Source organism: Pelophylax lessonae (genome assembly GCF_965119305.1).
Source record: "Pelophylax lessonae genome assembly, chromosome: 8".
NCBI lineage: Eukaryota > Metazoa > Chordata > Amphibia > Anura > Ranidae > Pelophylax > Pelophylax lessonae.
Window position 1 is genome coordinate 271,277,060 of NC_138775.1, and position 16,830 is coordinate 271,293,889.

At 44.0% G+C, this 16,830-nt stretch overlaps 1 protein-coding gene across 1 annotated transcript in view; it reads left to right on the plus strand.

Annotated features, from left to right (window-relative positions):
- ANKRD13C (ankyrin repeat domain 13C) overlaps positions 1 to 16,830 on the plus strand; it is a 117,037-nt gene that overhangs the window by 71,127 nt on the left and 29,080 nt on the right. Inside the window, exons 8-11 of the mRNA XM_082266106.1 lie at positions 5,188 to 5,319; positions 9,205 to 9,366; positions 12,461 to 12,540; positions 16,678 to 16,776. Of these exons, the coding sequence (XP_082122232.1) occupies positions 5,188 to 5,319; positions 9,205 to 9,366; positions 12,461 to 12,540; positions 16,678 to 16,776 (473 nt within the window). The remainder of the gene's footprint in view (positions 1 to 5,187; positions 5,320 to 9,204; positions 9,367 to 12,460; positions 12,541 to 16,677; positions 16,777 to 16,830) is intronic.

The window sequence follows — 16,830 nt, forward strand, 5'->3', positions numbered from 1 at the left end:
AAAAGGGAACCTCTCAAAGTGGCTGTTGCCAATGAGGGCTTCCATTAATTAATTTAGGCTCCCACCTGACTCCTGGAAACAGTTTAGAAGCGGCAAGTAAGCAGACATACCAGGATTTTCTAGTGGTATGGCAAACATAGCGTAAAACCGGTTTGCAAAGGGTTTAACTCTGGTTCTCAACTCTGGTCCTCGGGACCCACTAACAGGCCAGATTTTAAGTATTACCGTGAGGACATGCAGACTAGAATACTGCAATCACTGAGCAGTAAATTATATCAGCTGTGATGTATTTCAGTTATTTTGCAAACCTGGCCTGTTAGTGGGTCCTGAGGACCGGAATTGAGAAGCGCTGCTGTAACTGAACATGTGACAAAAAGGCACCCAAGCTTAGTGGTAAATAGCTGTTGGCCCCCATAGTAAAAGATGTGCATCTATTAGTGGACCGTTAAGGTAGAAGCATTGTTTGAAAGGGAGTGGTCCTTAAGTTGAGGTTTAAATTAGTGCGATTGCAGACATCACATGTGCTTTTCACCGCATTCCTGTGCACATCACATGCGATGTCTGTGCGGTGCGATTTCAGCCATGCAGTAGGGATTGATCGATTATCGGTTTTTCAGGGCTGGTACTGATACCGATTTTTCCGGCCACCCTTCAGGCCGATAGCCAATATTAGGTGCCTATATTTTGTACAATTCAAGTTTTTTATTTTTTTTTTTTATTTTTACACCGTCCTTTTTTTATTAAAAAAAAAAAAAGGCCAAACATTTTGAGAATGACACAACTATACATTTTTACAAAGTCTGCTGCTTCAGTGTTTTTAGATCTTTTTGTCCGATGTTACTATGGTATACTGAAGTATAATTACAAGCATTTCAAGTCTCAAAGGCTTTTATTGACAATGATATGAAGTTTATGCAAAGAGTCAATATTTGCACAGTGTTGACCCTTCTTTTTCAAAACCTCTGCAATTCCCTCTGGCATGCTGTCAATCAACCTCTGGGCAACATCCTGACTGATGGCCGCCCATTCTTGCATAATCAATGCTTGGAATTTGTCAGAATTGTGGTGGTGTTTTTGTTCACCCACCTATTTAAGTTTGACCATAATTTCTCAATGGGATTAAAGTCTGGGGAGTTTCCTGGCCATGGATCCAAAATTTCGATGTTTTGTTCCCCAAGCCACGTTTGCCTTATGGCAAGGAGCTCCATCATGTTGGAAAAGGCATTGTTCCTCACCAAACATTTCTTGGATGGTTGGGAGACGTTGCTCTCCGAGGATGTTTTTCTGCCATTCTTTATTCATGGCTGTGTTCTTAGGCAAAATTGTGAGCGAGGCCACTTCCTTGGCTGAGAAGATACCCCACACATGACTGGTCACAGGATGCTTTAAGAGCAGATTTTCCAAGTATAAGGGCTGCTCTCCAAGGCTTAGAATGGGATGGAATATTTGCACCACAGAACAGAAATAAATTCTTCAAACTCACTGCAAAGTCTATTCCCATGGGCAATAATTTAAAAAGGCTAAAAATAAAACCTACTGTTTTATGCGAGGAAAATTATTTTGCTTAAGTGGAAATCGGCTGACCCCCCCCCCCCCCCCCCCCCCAGGTGACACATTGGAGGGCTTTAGTGGACTTCGTTCAGCCCCTATATAAGCTTACTTACATGAGTACATGAGTAGGGGTTGCCCCCAAAAATTTGACAAGGTCTGGAGCCTCTCTGGATGGGTTCCCGGATTGCAGTGTGATCTGCTCTCCCTGCATATGATTTGGATCTCTCTCCCCGTTTCCCTTTCTCCTACTTTGCTATATTCTCTTACTCCTTTCTCTTCCCTCTGCTTTCTGCTCCTCTCCCCCTCTGGCCCCTGATCTCTTGTCCCGGCCTTTACCCCCTGGCAGACTGTACCTTTTCGCGTGACACCTTGGATGAAGCCTGGTGTGCCTACGGTTTAATTCTGTTTATTTGCTGATGTTGCACTGCTGCCATGCCCGTCCTGCTGTAACATGCACTGTTCCTTGTATTTCTCTCCTGTATTTTGTTTTGCTCAGTTGTACTTTACTTGCTGCTCTAAATCAATAAAAACGTTTCTGTTAAAAAAAAAAAAAAGTAAAACCTATGTGGCTTACGGCCAAAGTTAGAAAAGTTATAAATATTAAGAAAAGAGCTTTTAAAAAACATAAAAATGAAGGAATGCTATTATTGTTGAATTGTTACAAAGAATATAATGGAATATGTAAAAAGGAAATCAAGGGTGCAAAAATTCAAAATGAACGACCGATTGCAAAAGATAGTATGGCAAACTCCCAAAAATTCTTCAAATATATTAACAGTAAAAAGTTCAGGCCTGAGCATATAGGACCTTTACAAAATCAGAAATGGGTGACTGGGGACAAAGAGAAGGTGTCAGGTCACCTGTGGCCAGGTGACAACTGCACCCTGTTGGAGGCAGGCGTGCAGCGCAAGGTAGTGAACCCGATAGCAGACTGCTGTGGATGGACCGGAACGTGAGCCCAAGATTCCCCAGGGTGTGCAGTTGAAGACCCAGCAGTTGTTCACCAGAGCCTCTAGTGGTGAGGATGGACTTGGCTACAGCTGGGCCCAGGTCGCGGCCCCTGTCGTCCCCCGGGTCACTCTCCATAGGAAGAGAAGGGAAGCAGCCACTCAGGACACACAGAATGGTGATGGGTAAGCTGTGGTCGGGGTAACAGGCAGACGAGGGTAACCAAGGGACAGGCCAAAGGTCAGGGTAACAGGCAAACAGGAATAGTCAAGAGACAAGCCAAAGTCGGTACACAGAAAGGTAGATCAAGCACACGGCAGACAGGAAACAAGAAACAAACACTGTTGAACAGCAAAGCAGACCTGCAGTGCACTGGTTAATATAGACTTCCTGTGATTACCTGGGGTGGGGCAGGAACAGGAAGGAGAGGTGATAAAAAGGAACCAGAAGTGAAGTCTGCCCTCTAATACAGACTTGAAGGAACAGGTAAGCTGCCAAACACTATTGCAAGTTCATGACAGAAGGCAAATTTATTAAATGCTTTCTTCAGCTCTGTGTATACAAAGAAGCATAGGGGAGCTCATGACCATAATGAGGATGGTATTGACACAGCCCCAAATGATCCACAATGGCTCAAAAGTGATATGGTCCAGAAATATTTGGACAGAATAAAGGTGGATAAAGCGGCATCTGCCCATGGATCCTAAAAGAATTGAGCTCTGTCATTTCAAAGCCTTTGTTTCTAATTTTTAGGGACTCGTTAAGGACTAGAATAGTACCACTGGGCCAATGTAGTGCCTAGATTTAAAAAAGGGATCAAAGTCTTTACCAAGTAATTATAGACCGGTTAGTTTAGCTTCAATAGTTGGGAAGATACTGGAGAGTTTAATAGACCACATCGATGAGTTCTTGCTGGAAAAAAAAATATTATAAGCAACAGACAGCATGGATTCATGAAAGACAGAAGTTGTCAAACCTGATTTCTTTTCATGAGGAGGGAAGTAAAACCTTGGACAGAGGGGTGACTGTGGACGTACAGTGCCTTGCAAAAGTATTTACCCACCTTGACTTTTTACTTATTTTGTTACTTTACAGCCTTAAGTTCAATGTTTTGTTAATCTGAATTTTGTGATGGATCAGAACACCATAGTCTAAGTTGAAGTGAAATGAGAAAAATATTTATACATCAAACTATTTTTTAGAAATAAAAAACAGAAAATTGGCATGTGCGTATGTAGTCACCCCCTTTGTTATGAAGCCCATAAAAAGCTCTGGTGCAACCAATTACCTTCAGAAGTCACATAATTGGAGAAATGATGTCCACCTGTGTGCAATCTGTGTCGCATGATCTGTCATTACATATACACACCTTTTTTGAAAGGCCCCAGAGGCATGCTTGAAATTGTCCAAAATGTCTTGGTATGCTGACACCTTAAGAGTTCCCTTCACTGGAACTAAGGGGCCAAGCCCAACCCCTGGAAAAACAACCCCACACCATAATCCCCCTCCTCCACCAAATGATTTGGACCAGCGCACAAAGCAAGGTCCATAAAGACATGGATGAGCGAGTTTGGGGGTGGAGGAATTTGACTGGCCTGCACAGAGTCCTGACCTCAGCCCGATAGAACTTGTGATGAATTAGAGCGGAGACTGCGAGCCAGGCCTTCCCATCCAACATCGGTGCCTGACCTCACAAATGCTCTTCTGGAAGAATGGTCAAACACACTCCTAAACCTTGTGGACAGCCTTCCCAGAAGAGTTGAAGCTGTTATAGCTGCAGAGGGTGGGCCAAATCAATATTGAACCCTACGGACTAAGACTGGGATGCCATTAAAGTTCCTGTAAATACAGGTGTCCCAATACTTTTGGTAATATAGTGTAGTAGTGTTTGGAAGACAGTCTTGCCTAATTGTAGTAGCAGAGGTTGAGAACAGTCCAAGGCTCCGCAGCTGAATCCCAGGGGGCAAACTTTTGAGTCTCTGATTACCTTGATCCAATGCGCAAATAGCAGAACCCAGTGCAGTGTCCAGCACACAGCCTTAGGGATCAGTTCAAAGTCACCACTCACACTGACAGGAAGAATCAATGAACTACCAGATTCAACAGCACCGTGGTAGTTCATTGGGACCTACAAGCCAACAGCTGCAAAAGATATCCGTACTTATAGTTCATTTGTTCACTGAACTCTGAATGAATGGCACGGCTCTGTGGTTGGAGCACCGCAGGGCCGCGCGCTTCAAAAAGTCACAGCTGGTACGGATAACTTCTCCCCGTACTGCTGTCGCACAGAGGCAGCAGACTGCTGGGCGACTGCAGGATCATGTTGCATGTTCACCCCTAAAAATGGGTGGAACATGCAATGTTCCTGAAGGTGAATTTATCCTTTAATACTCGCCTTTCCAATGGTCCTTTCCCAGCATTACCTCCTGTGGGCCGGTCTTCATTGGCAAGCGCATGTGCAGAAGGCAGTTACTTCGCCACACACACACAGACTGGCCTGGCGCATGCGCAGCTCAGTTCAGTGCCGGAGAAGACGTCAGGCAGGTAGGGGCATTTTATTACAGAAGAGACCTTGCATGATTCTGATCTTCTGGCTACTTTTGGGTCCTCATACTCTTGTTCTAATTTGATGACATTGCTGCATTTGCGGTACATTATGTCCTGTACTGACAAACCTTTTCATTACAGGAATCGGAAATGGAGACAGAAGAGGAGGTGGATATTTTAATGAGTAGCGATATCTATTCAGCAACTTTGTCTACTAAATCCATTACGTTTCAACGTGCCCAAACTGGCTGGCTTTTCAGGGAGGATAAAACGGTATGTCAGGGGAATTCTAAAGGATTCCAGATATTGTAGTGCTACTGTCTACCCACATCTTTTCTTCGTACTCTAATGTTCCTGGAATCCATCTTTTGGAGAGATGCTTGAACACCCTTTCTGATGGCCATCACATGTAGGAAGTCTGATGTTGGTGGTACCTGGTGTTAATGAGTGTTTTCGTATTCACCAGTCAAGATCTATGCTTGTCTTGGTGGATTGAATAGTGTGTGTGTGTTGGGGATTATGTAAAATTCAAAATAGTCAATGTTTTATTCTTTTTGATAACACAATTAGTGTTTGCTGGATAGTAGTATTAGCTGGAAATGTAACACAGACTATTAACTCTCTATAATAGCACATACCATGAATCTTTGAACCTTGCTTGGTGTCTTTGTGGGTGATATCAGGAAATAGGAGTACAAGACTTGCTAAAGTAGGGGATAGTGCAACATGTGACAAATAGGAATGTCTTTCGTTCATTGACGAACACAGCGCTCTATATTCAGAATCCATAGGGTTATATTGCCCCCTACAGGAGTAGGACCCAAGGCAGAAAAAAGAAACTTTGCTATGCTCTCCTCTACTCGTAATATATAAATAGGCTGCGCTACTAAAATGAAACAGTGCTATCACTACACATGTGTAAATAATAAAGTCCATAAAAGTCTCTCGTGAAAGGAACTTTTCTATGTGATAAGTCCAATGATCGCTAATTCACTAAATGTGTTGGGATCTCCACCAATAGTGCAGGCTGCTTACCAGAACTAAATGTAAATTGCGCAGATTAGCACATCCGAGGTCTCCAAAGGGATATCCTTCTTTGAGGACGGGTGCTCCGCTGTATTGCCCAAACTTGGACTAAATGGTAGACTCAGCCGATATCATACCACATACATATAAAAAAGGAAATTGCATCCCATAGCGTAAAACTGATATAAATTAGGAAGAACGTGAATAGAGGAACTTGCAAATAAAAAGTATCATTCGTGAAAGTGAATCTCACAGATCTGTAAAGAATCCACTAAGTGGCAGATGTTCCAAAAATTCCAAACTCCTCCAATAGTGTATTACCAGCACCAGATGTACAAACTGCTTACCAGATAAAATAAAAGGCCAGTATATGATATTTTAATATAATTTAGACTCCAGACTTCACCAAAGAAATAGCAGGATAGTGTCCACCACCATGAATACCAACTGCTTACCAGAAATAAGCATATAAATTGCCAAAAGAAGAAACAGGTATGGGTAATCTAGAAGTGGATCAAGTCCAGCCAGCAGGGACAGTAGCTGCCACCCGAATCTGCAAACCGCTTACCAGATGTAGATTTTTGATATGCCAAATAGATCCACTGCAAGATCTCCTGAAATCCAGCACATAAAAGTCCAGCAATCAAGATCCAGAAATCCAGATAGAGGGAGATTCAATTGACCTCTAATCAATAGTTGTGTTCAATCTCGATGGGCATCAGGCACGTACCTAGGAAAGCCGATCAACGGCACTTCCTTTTTTACTATGTGACCAGCTGTGATTGGACACAGCTGGCCACATGGTAAAGAGCCTACGTACCGAGATCGGAGATGCGGTGTGTCGGAGTGACACGCCGCATCACTGATTGCCGCTCTGCGCGCCCCCTGGAGAGCGCGCATTATCCTGCCGCCGTCATAGGACGTCCGGTCGGCATAATGTAACCACCTTCCCGCCGTCATTTGCCTATAGGGCTGGCGGGAAGTGGTTAAAGTTGCAGCGACTTTAAAGAAGATCATGCACTACTTTGGCCCAAGTTTCATGCAACTTGAAGGCCATAGACTTCAATGTTAACCCTCTGACGTTTCATGAAAGTCGTACCTCAATGTTATACAGTGCAACTTGTGTGCATCAGTTGTCCTTTTATCACTGGTCAAAGCCAAACAGTCCTATCCAAATTGCACTCATCCAAAGTTGGAGTCGTACAAGTGTGAATGGAGCCCAACTACTCCTGGTGCCAATACCTATTAATAGAAGTATCCAGTTATATTTTGTGCATTTATTTACTGTATATGATGTATTATATTTTGAAAATGTTTGTTTATTTGGGGCACAAATGTTTAATGTCAAACCTATATACACCATTTTAAAAGCACACCACCACATATTTATCAGACCCAAAGTATTCTGTGGTTTATAGATGTCTCTAAACTGCCATGTGCAGCTATTGGCTCCTCCAGTGTTCGGTGTCATAATTAAAGCTGGCCCTACACACACACAGGATCTTTTTCAGTTCAGCCTATAGGCTGAACAAAAAAAAAAAAGATTCCCTTATCAAAGCTACATAGTTCAGATGGACGAATCTCAAAATACCTGAGCAGTGCCTGTATCTGATTGGATGCAGGGGCTGTTTGGCTGACGATTTTCTGCCCAGCTCCTTGACCTTTCAGTTGCCAGATGTCAGACGGGAGGTGGCAGCCAGGGCCACCCACTGAGCAAATTTTGGCTGGTTCATCAGGAAATGGCCAGTTTCTACTAGGACTGAGACAGTCTTGGCCCGATTATAATAAAGGGATGGATGAAGATGAGAGGAAGTCTGGTCTGTACTGGACTGTTTACAAGCGCTTTTCCTGCTGCGAGGAACATGGTGCCCCATTTAATCCAGCTGAACCTGACTGTTTCCTGTACATCTGAACATACCGCTAACCAGCAAGCTGCTTTGTTATATATTGGTTTATTTAATGCTATGTGACCACTCCTCGGGGGGCATCTGCCCCCCTGCATAGGGGCCATAGAACTGCAGCCACATACACAGTTGAAATGCATATTTGTGAAGGGTTTTATTTGCCAAATATTTGTACATTCAGCTAGTCTTGTGATTCGTACATCCTGCCACTTGCATAGTCAAAGGTGGCAGAATTATTCAGTTTTGTAGTTCTGGAGCTTCCTGTACTACATGCTTTATTAAACCATGGAAGACCTATTTCCCCAAAGCTCTTCTTTTTCTAAATTGCAAGTATCTAGCAGCATTTTAATATCTTTTTTTAATTAATGCATAAATTAATTTGAGTTTGTGTGTGTGACTTGGGGCCAAACGGGGGGGGGGGGGGGGGGCTAAAGGGGATGTCCCTAAATGAACTTTTGCTGCTTCAAGTCTCGTGTCCTAGTTTCACCGCAGGACACATTCAGATCTGCTGTTCTGGTTGTGAGACTTAAAAACTAAAACTAAAGCCCTGTGTGCACACAGGGTGGTATCGGTCGGTTCAATAGAAACAGGCCGATAGTCGACCCGTGTGTACGGCAGACGGTCCGATGATAGTCTGCAGAACGTCCGGCTTCTATTGAAGGGGCGTTGCCGAAATTGGCCTGGCAGGCTGCCCCCTTAAATACCAAAACGGTCTGGTATGGATTGTGCCATTTTTTTTTTTCTTTTTTTGTTTAAATTTATTTGTCAGCTAGGAATACCCGGCTTACAGCTGAATAAGAAGGGCAGGGGTGAGTCGCTTGTTAGGAAGCTGGCAAGTACTGGCTCCCTGACAACCAGCCTCGTTAAGCTTGAACTGTCACATTTAGCAGTGGTAGTAATACAGCTGCTAAATGTTTCACTTCCCGCTGTAGCCAGAGGTACTGCCTAGTAAAGTAAGGTGTAAAAAAAAAAATATTAAATACCACAAAATATAATGAATGCATGCAGAAATTAACGCCTTTTTTTTTTTTTTTTTTTTTTTGTGTGTGTGAATCGTCTGCTTCTGGGATAAATACCTCAAGTTATTTTAACACAAAAATTCAGCCAGTATTTTATCTTAGCAAACCGATTCCCCCCCCATTTTTAGATCTGAAATCCCAGATCCTTATGCTGTTTGAACCTTTGTCTGGAGGGAAGAAGAGCAACTGATGTAACCTTGTTTTTTCAGGAGCGTGTGGGAAACTTCTTAGCAGACTTCTATTTAGTAAATGGCTTAATCTTAGAGTCCCGAAAGAGGAGAGAGCACCTGAGTGAAGAAGACATTCTGCGAAATAAAGCCATCATGGAGAGTCTGAGTAAAGGGGGGAGCCTGATGGAGCAGAACTTTGAGGTAGGTGTATGTTTGCTGCCTGCCGTCATTATTTGGAGATCACACTTTCTAGCTGTCATATCATAGCGCAGACAGAATGGTGAGCCAGGTTTATCTGATTGCTACTGGAGGTCAGCAAGAAATGTTTACCCTGCTAAAGTATATCTATGAGATAAAGGAAACTCTAAAGCCTCGAACACACAAGGAGAATATCGGACGAATGATCATCCGTGTTTTTTAAGAGGTTACTAAACTTCCGAAAATTCTTATGACAGAATACAATTTTGGAAGTGATGTAATGTGTTTTATTCTTTTGTTTCCGAGCATGTGTGCGCTTGCTTTTTCATTTTTTTTTTATTTTTTTATGGACTAATATTGTACCGATTTAAATGAAAATCGTACAATCTGGTATCGTACGAGATTTTTTTCGTGCTTGTCCCTTAGTGCCGGTTCACACTACGTCGCTCCGACTTAGGGGGCGACCTGTGAAGTCGCGTGCAGCGCGACTTGCACGGACTTCATAAAATGAATGTCTATGCAAGTCGCATCCAGGTCGCCCCGAAGTAGTACAGGACCCTTTTTCTAAGTCAGAGTGACTTGTGTCGCTCCTATTAGAAGGGCTCCTGTAGTACACAATGGGAGCATGACGGACCGCGACTTGTCAGGCTGACAAGTCGCTGTCCAAGTCGGATCAGTGTGAAGCGACACTTAGGGTAATTTCAGATTAATTGTTGTGATCAGCTCTCGAAAGCTGTATACTAACAATCAGATTATTGTAGGATCGCTTCAAAAGCTGTATTTTTTGTCTGTTATTTTCTCATGGTGTGTACAAGGCTTTAGGTGATTGAAGGGATGTACGCAGCACAAGGCTTTAGGTGATTGAAGGGATGTACGCAGCACAAGGCTTTAGACGGTTGAAAGAATGAATGGATCACAAGGCTTTAGGCGATTGCAGGAATTAACGCAGCCATTTATCAACTGTTATTTACCTGTCCTGATCATCAAACGGGATTTGCTTCTCTGATCAAAGATTATCCCATTACTTCCAGTTTCCTGTCCTTTTATCCTAAGTAATCAGGATTGATGAGTTCAGAAGGTTTGCCACTTCTAGTTTTTTTTAAGTAACCAGCTCCAGGATCGCTGGCTTGTAAATATCAGGGGTGGCTTGTAAATATCAGGGGTGATGTTAAAGCTGAACTCAAGCAAACCACTAAATACACAGAAGAAAGTGATTTTTTTTTTTCTCCCTACTTGCCTAGTATTTATATATTTGTACTTCTAGTCCTGAGATTTACACAGCTCTGTCACACCACAGAGCTTTATCTGATGGCAGGTGGGGAGTCCTGATTTCTTCTCTGCTGCAGTTAAGTCCTGGCTACAGCACTTGTCCTTCCCCCTAGCCTGCAGAACACAAAGTGGAAGCAGCATCATCTCTCTGCCACTCTGATGTCTCCTATCAGCATGCAGTTTGTACTGTTAGTACTGCAGCACAACTGAGGTTTGCTGAGCAGGGACTGCAGGAGGCTGATGCCAAGTCTATTCCCAAAAGCTGTATAAGATTCTCTTCTGTAGCAAGCTTTGGAGGACATTGATGACTAAGCCTACCCAAAAATGTGTTGATGGGAGTTTGTCAACAAGGTCTCGCTTCTCTAGTTCATTCAATGTAATGAAGAATCAACAAGGAAGGGTAAGCCCTTTCCTTAGAGCCGGTTCACACTGAGGCAATTCGACTTTGGGGGGGCGACCTGTGAAGTCGCTTGCACCGCGACTTCGGCGCGACTTGCAGGGACTTCACATAATGGAAGTCTATGCAAGTCGCCCCAAAGTAGTACAGGACCCTTTTTCTAAGTCGGAGCGACTTGTGTCGCTCCTATTAGAACGGGTCCTGTACTACTCAATGGACCTCGACCGACTGCGACTTGTCAGGCTGACAAAGTCGCCTGACAAGTCGCGCTAGTCTGAATGGGCTCTTAGTGCATAAGGGTCAATGGTGGAGCTGGGAACTTGAAGTCCCGAAAAAGAGAAAATATCCAGTGAGCGGTAGTTGTGTGGAGGAAAATATCTTGTTGATGTCCGAGGAGAGTGGGCAGACTGGTTTGAGATGATGGAAAAACAGTAACTCAAATAACCACTCGTTACAACCAAGGTATGCAGAATACGATCTCTGAACACACAACACCTCAAACCTTGAAGCAGATGCGCTACAGCAGCAGAAGACCACACCGGGTGCCACTTCTGTCAGCTAAGAACAGGAAACTGAAGCTACAATTTGCACAGCTTCACCAAATTTAGAAGACGGGAAAAACGTTGCCTGGTCTGAGTCTCGATTTCAGCTGAGACATTCAGATAGTAGGGTCAGAATTTGGCGTAAATAACATGAAAGCATGGATCCATCCTGCCTTGTATTAACAGTTCAGGCTGGTGGTGTAATGGTGGGGGAGATATTTTCTTGGCACATTTTGGGACCCTTGGTACCAATTGAGCATCGTTTAAACACCACGGCCTACCTGAGTATTGTTGCTGACCATGTCCATCCCTTTATGACTGCAGTGTACCCATCTTCTGATGGCTCCTTCCAGCAGGATAATGCACCATGTCACAAAGCTCCAATCATCTCACCTCTGGTTTCTTCACCAAACCATGACAATGAGGTCACTGTACTCCAATGGCCTCCACACTCACCACATCTCATCCAATAGAGCATCTTTTGGAATGTGGTGATTTGCATCATGGATGTGCAGCCGACAAATCTGCAGCAACTGCGTGATGTTATCATGTCACTATGGACCAAAATCTGAGGAATGTTTCCAACACCTTGTTGAATCTATGCTATGAAGACTTGAGGTAGTTCTGAAGGAAAAAAAGGGTCCAACCCGGTACTAGGAAGGTGTACCTAATAATAAAGTGTCCGGTGTGTGTATATCATTCAGTCTCTTCCAATGAGTCAGTGGTAGTGGAGAGTGTCCTTTCTTAGACCTCTTTGTTTAAAAAAAACCCTGCAGTTCCTCAATTATAGGAAAAAGGGATACTCCTAGGGATAGGAAAAGGGGATACTCCTAGGGATATGCTATTTAGTAATTTATGGACTGTAAACCATGTATTCTCTCATTTACAGCCTGTACGGAGACCGTCACTGCCCTCGCCTCCCCCCAACACCATTACCTGGGAAGAGTACATGTCTGCAGAAAGTGGAAAGTAAGTTTTTTGGTTTCTTTAGGAGAAAAAAAGTTTAGGTTTAGCCTACTCTTACTTATTCACTACTTATTCCTCTTCCTTTTTATTTTTTTTTTAAACCTTTCTAAAATGGTGCTAAAGTCAAGACATTTTTTTTACCTTTAACGCATTCCCTATATAAAGGTAAAAAATTCCCCCCATGGACAGAGAAGCAACAACAGGGAGCCATTGGCTCCTGCTGCTGTCCATAAAATCCTGGGGACGGAGCCGAGCCACTCTCTGTGTCTATAGATGTACCCAACCCAGGAGCAAGCTTGCACATCTGCCCCCGTAGCAACCCGCTTGTTATGGTGGCAGAAACTGAAGAGGAGCCGCCGAGTGCAGGCTTGGGACACCAGAAGAGGAGGTTCAGTTGCGCTCTGTTATTCCATTGCACACAGTAGGTTTAGTGTAACGTTCGTTATTGCAAGGTAAAAAAAATGCCTTTATAACCGCTTTTAAAGGAGTTGTAAAGTCTCATTGTTTTTCACCTTTTTTATTTTAAAGATATGTTGAGTTTTAAAGACGCACAAAACAGAACAACAATGGCAAAACAGTGCCTGGTCCAAGTAAAGAACAATCTTCGATCAACTATCCCACATGTCTCCCATGAACAGTTATCAGCTAGAAAGAATATACAGTTGCATAAGTGTTTTAGTATCATTATACAATACCTACCAGAGAGTGGTAAATAACAGACAAGACATACACTGGCAGTTAGAACTCAATTTGGCAGCAAAGGAGTCAGTGTCAGCGGACTTGTTATCCACTTGCCCCAAATTTTATTAAACGTCTTGATTCTTTCATGAACTCTTTTTGTTCGAAGGTGAGTCTATACAGGGGGAGGGAAGTCCTTAACCAATTTCAGCCACTGAGACTGTGTAGGTGACCTCGGTCCTTTCCAGGACAGTAAAAGGGACTTTCTCACTAGAAATATAGGATGCAAAGTAGTCTCTTGGCATGAGAGGGATTTGTCGGATGGCCAAGGATACCCAAAAGGCAGTTCTTGGGGTTCACTACATTAGGCAGACCCAGGGCAGAGGAGATAAGAGTTTATGTCCACCCAGAAGTCATGAACCACAGGGCAGGTCCAAAAACAGTACCGCCGGCTGCTACGTATGTGGTTTTTGGGCAGGGTCCTGGTGGGGGCACCTGCCGGGGTCTTCCTTCCTGGGCACCGCGTGGAGCCGCCATGTTGCCATGGATGCCTTCTGAATCGATCTGTGGCCATGTTTGTGTAATCCGGCAGGCGTTTTTTTGAAGTTTCCCATTGAATCCAAGTTTTTAAAGTCTACAGCGTGGTGAATCGGCAGTGGGCCTCTAGTGTTAACTCCGGCACTTCCTCCTCTCTGATTGCCGCACGCCGTCCAGCTGAACGCTCTGCGCTGTACCTGGGTCGGAGTGGTGAGTCCCTGTGAGGGTAAAACGTCTCTCCCTCTTCTCTGCTATAGCAGCAACTTGGTGGGCTCGGACCAGTGGTGCCGGTTGTGCAGTGGTGGTAATTTTTTAGCAGCATTTTTTTTCATATCTGCTAAGGTAATCCCTAGGTTAACCATGGAGCCCCTAGAGCATGTTTCACCACCTGACCCTCTCTCTGAGGCTGTGGAGCTCTCGGCGGCCCAGTCCGCTTTGTCTGCTATGACGGCGGACCTAGAGTCACTAGTGTCCAAGAGGGGGTCACCTAAACGCAATGTCGGGTGCTAATGCGTTTTGCTAGAAGGTATCCTTTTGAAGAGTCCCTGTTAAAAAAAAAAGCTGACAGTCCCACCTGTGGTGGACTCTCAGGTTTCCAGGTTAAATCCACTTCTTCCGGTGGAGGACTCTCCGTCTTTTAACCACTTTACTACCAGTCACGTAACCTCTACGTGATCAGACTTTGCGGGGTTATACCGGGATGATGCCTCTAGCTAGAGGCATCATCCCGGTACCGTTGTTTGAAGCCGACGGTCGGCTTTCCGTCGGTAACGATCGATGCGGCTCGGGAGCCGCTCGATCGTTACCCGGGGGGGCGGGAGGGGACGTCCCCCCCCTCCCGCCGCCTTCCGCGGCTTTGCTCGGGGCTACCGTCCCACCGGGAGCCCCGAGCACCCAGCCGGCACGTCCGCCGGCTGGATGGAGTCCCGATGAATGCCGGAAACGGCATCGATCGGGTCTCCGATGACGTAACCCGGAGGCGGCGTCCATGACGTCACGTCCGGGTTACTGTGCTGCAAAAGGCGGCAGATTTGAAAAACGGCTGTATGCAAAAATGCCGTTTTCGGCGTTTTGCATACAGGGAAGTGTAGTGGAGGGGTCTAGGGTCTTTTAGACCCTCGATCCCTCCATAAAGAGTACCTGTCACGACATATTGCTGTCACCAGGGATGTTTACATTGCTTGTGACAGCAATAAAAGTGATCAGATTTTTTTTTTTTTAAAAACCTGTAATAAAGTTTAAAAAAAAAGAAAAAATAAATAGGAAAAAAAAAAAAAAAAAAATTTAGCCGTCCCCGTCACCGTTAGCTCGCGCACAAAAAAAAACGTATACGCAAGTCGAGCCGCAAATGAAATCGCTGTTCAAACCACACATGTGAGGTATCGCCGCGATCGCCAGAGCGTGGGCAATAATTAAAAAAAAAGAGCTACACTCTAACTCTAAACTGGTAACCGTTAAATAAATTTAAAGCGTCGCAGATTGAGATCTCTATTGACCGTAGTTTGTCGCCATCCCACGGGGGGGGCGCAATTTTAAACCGTAACATGTTTGGTATCTATTTACTCGGCGTGACATCATCTTTCACAATATACAAAAAAAATGGGCTAACTTTACTGTTTAGTATTTTTTAAATGCAGTGAAATGTGATTTTTCAAATTTTTTCCAAAAAAATGGCGTTTTAAAGACCGCTGCGCAAATACCGCGTGACAAAAAATTTTGCAATGACCGACATTTTATTCTCCAGAGTCTTTGCTAAAAAAATATATATAATGTTTGGGGGTTCTAAGTAGTTTTCTAGGAAAAAATACTGGTTTTAACTTGTGAACAAAAAGTGTCCGAAATAGGGCTGGGGCTAAAGTGGTTAAAGACCCTTTTGACAAGAGAGGGGGGTCTCGTGTCCGACATCTTTTTACCGTGGCTAACAGGTGTTTACCATAATTTTGGTCTCCCAGACCTTAACGAAATGTGCAATTCTTTTACGCCAGGATTTGGAGGGGGAACAGATTTCTTCTCACCTCGCGGAGCTGGCAGACCAGTTAGTCCAGGGTTTGCAGTTCCTCTGTGATGCCTCTCTGGATGTGGCTCCTTTAGTCTGCAGGGTATCTGTAACAGCAGTGACCCTCAGGCGCATTATTTGGCTCATACATTGGTCTGCGAAACAGGCTTCCAAGAAGGTCCTGTCTGATATCCCCTCTGTAGGAGATCACCTGTTTAGGTCTTTCGGGGGTTAAGGGTCTCTGTGGGGGCACCCGAAGTAGAGGAGGAGCCAGGAGCGACGCCGGGGCACCCCAGAAAAGGAGGATCCGGGCTGCTCTGTGCAAAACCCTTGCACAGAGGAGGTAAGTGTTACATTTGTATTATTTAAAAAAAAAAAAAAAAAAAAAAAAAAAAACCTTTTACAGTCATTCTAATTTACTTTGAAACCACTGTCATTTGACACTCTGATGCCTCTTATGGGGGTAGAGACTGGTGATCCCCCTTTATCCTGCTCAGCTGTTATTGTTAAATTTTTACTGTGTATGCTCATGTACTATGATAAATTTACCCTTCATTATGTGGTGTGTCCCTGACTTGGATCAAATTTGTAAGAAGGTTTTAGGTAACTTCAGTGGCTGCACCCTTGTCAGTGACTCATTAGTAAGCTGGAGTACTGATGACTGCCCACGGCTTTTACATTTTTTTAAAAACCGGTTTCAAATTTTAATAATATATAGACGATAGAATAAGAAATATTCTCCTGTTCTACCTGGACCTTGCCATTTGCATTGTAAAATGCCTACGGTGGAGACCTATTTTGATTTCACTAGGGAGCCATGGACTTTTTCTTAAAATAAAGGAAAGATACCCAGAAACTCTGCAATCCTTGTGTAAGTTTATTACAATTCAGCAATTCAGTGTGTATATCTTTGCTCTTTTACATTTTAGGGCTCCCCATCTTGGAAGAGAGCTTGTCTGCAAAGAGAACAAGAAAACCTTCAAAGCAACAATTGCTGTGAGCCAGGATTTCCCTCTAGGAATTGAATCGTAAGTTCCCTCCTTATTCTTGTGCAGCGTATTCTTCATTGCTATCTGTGTTTT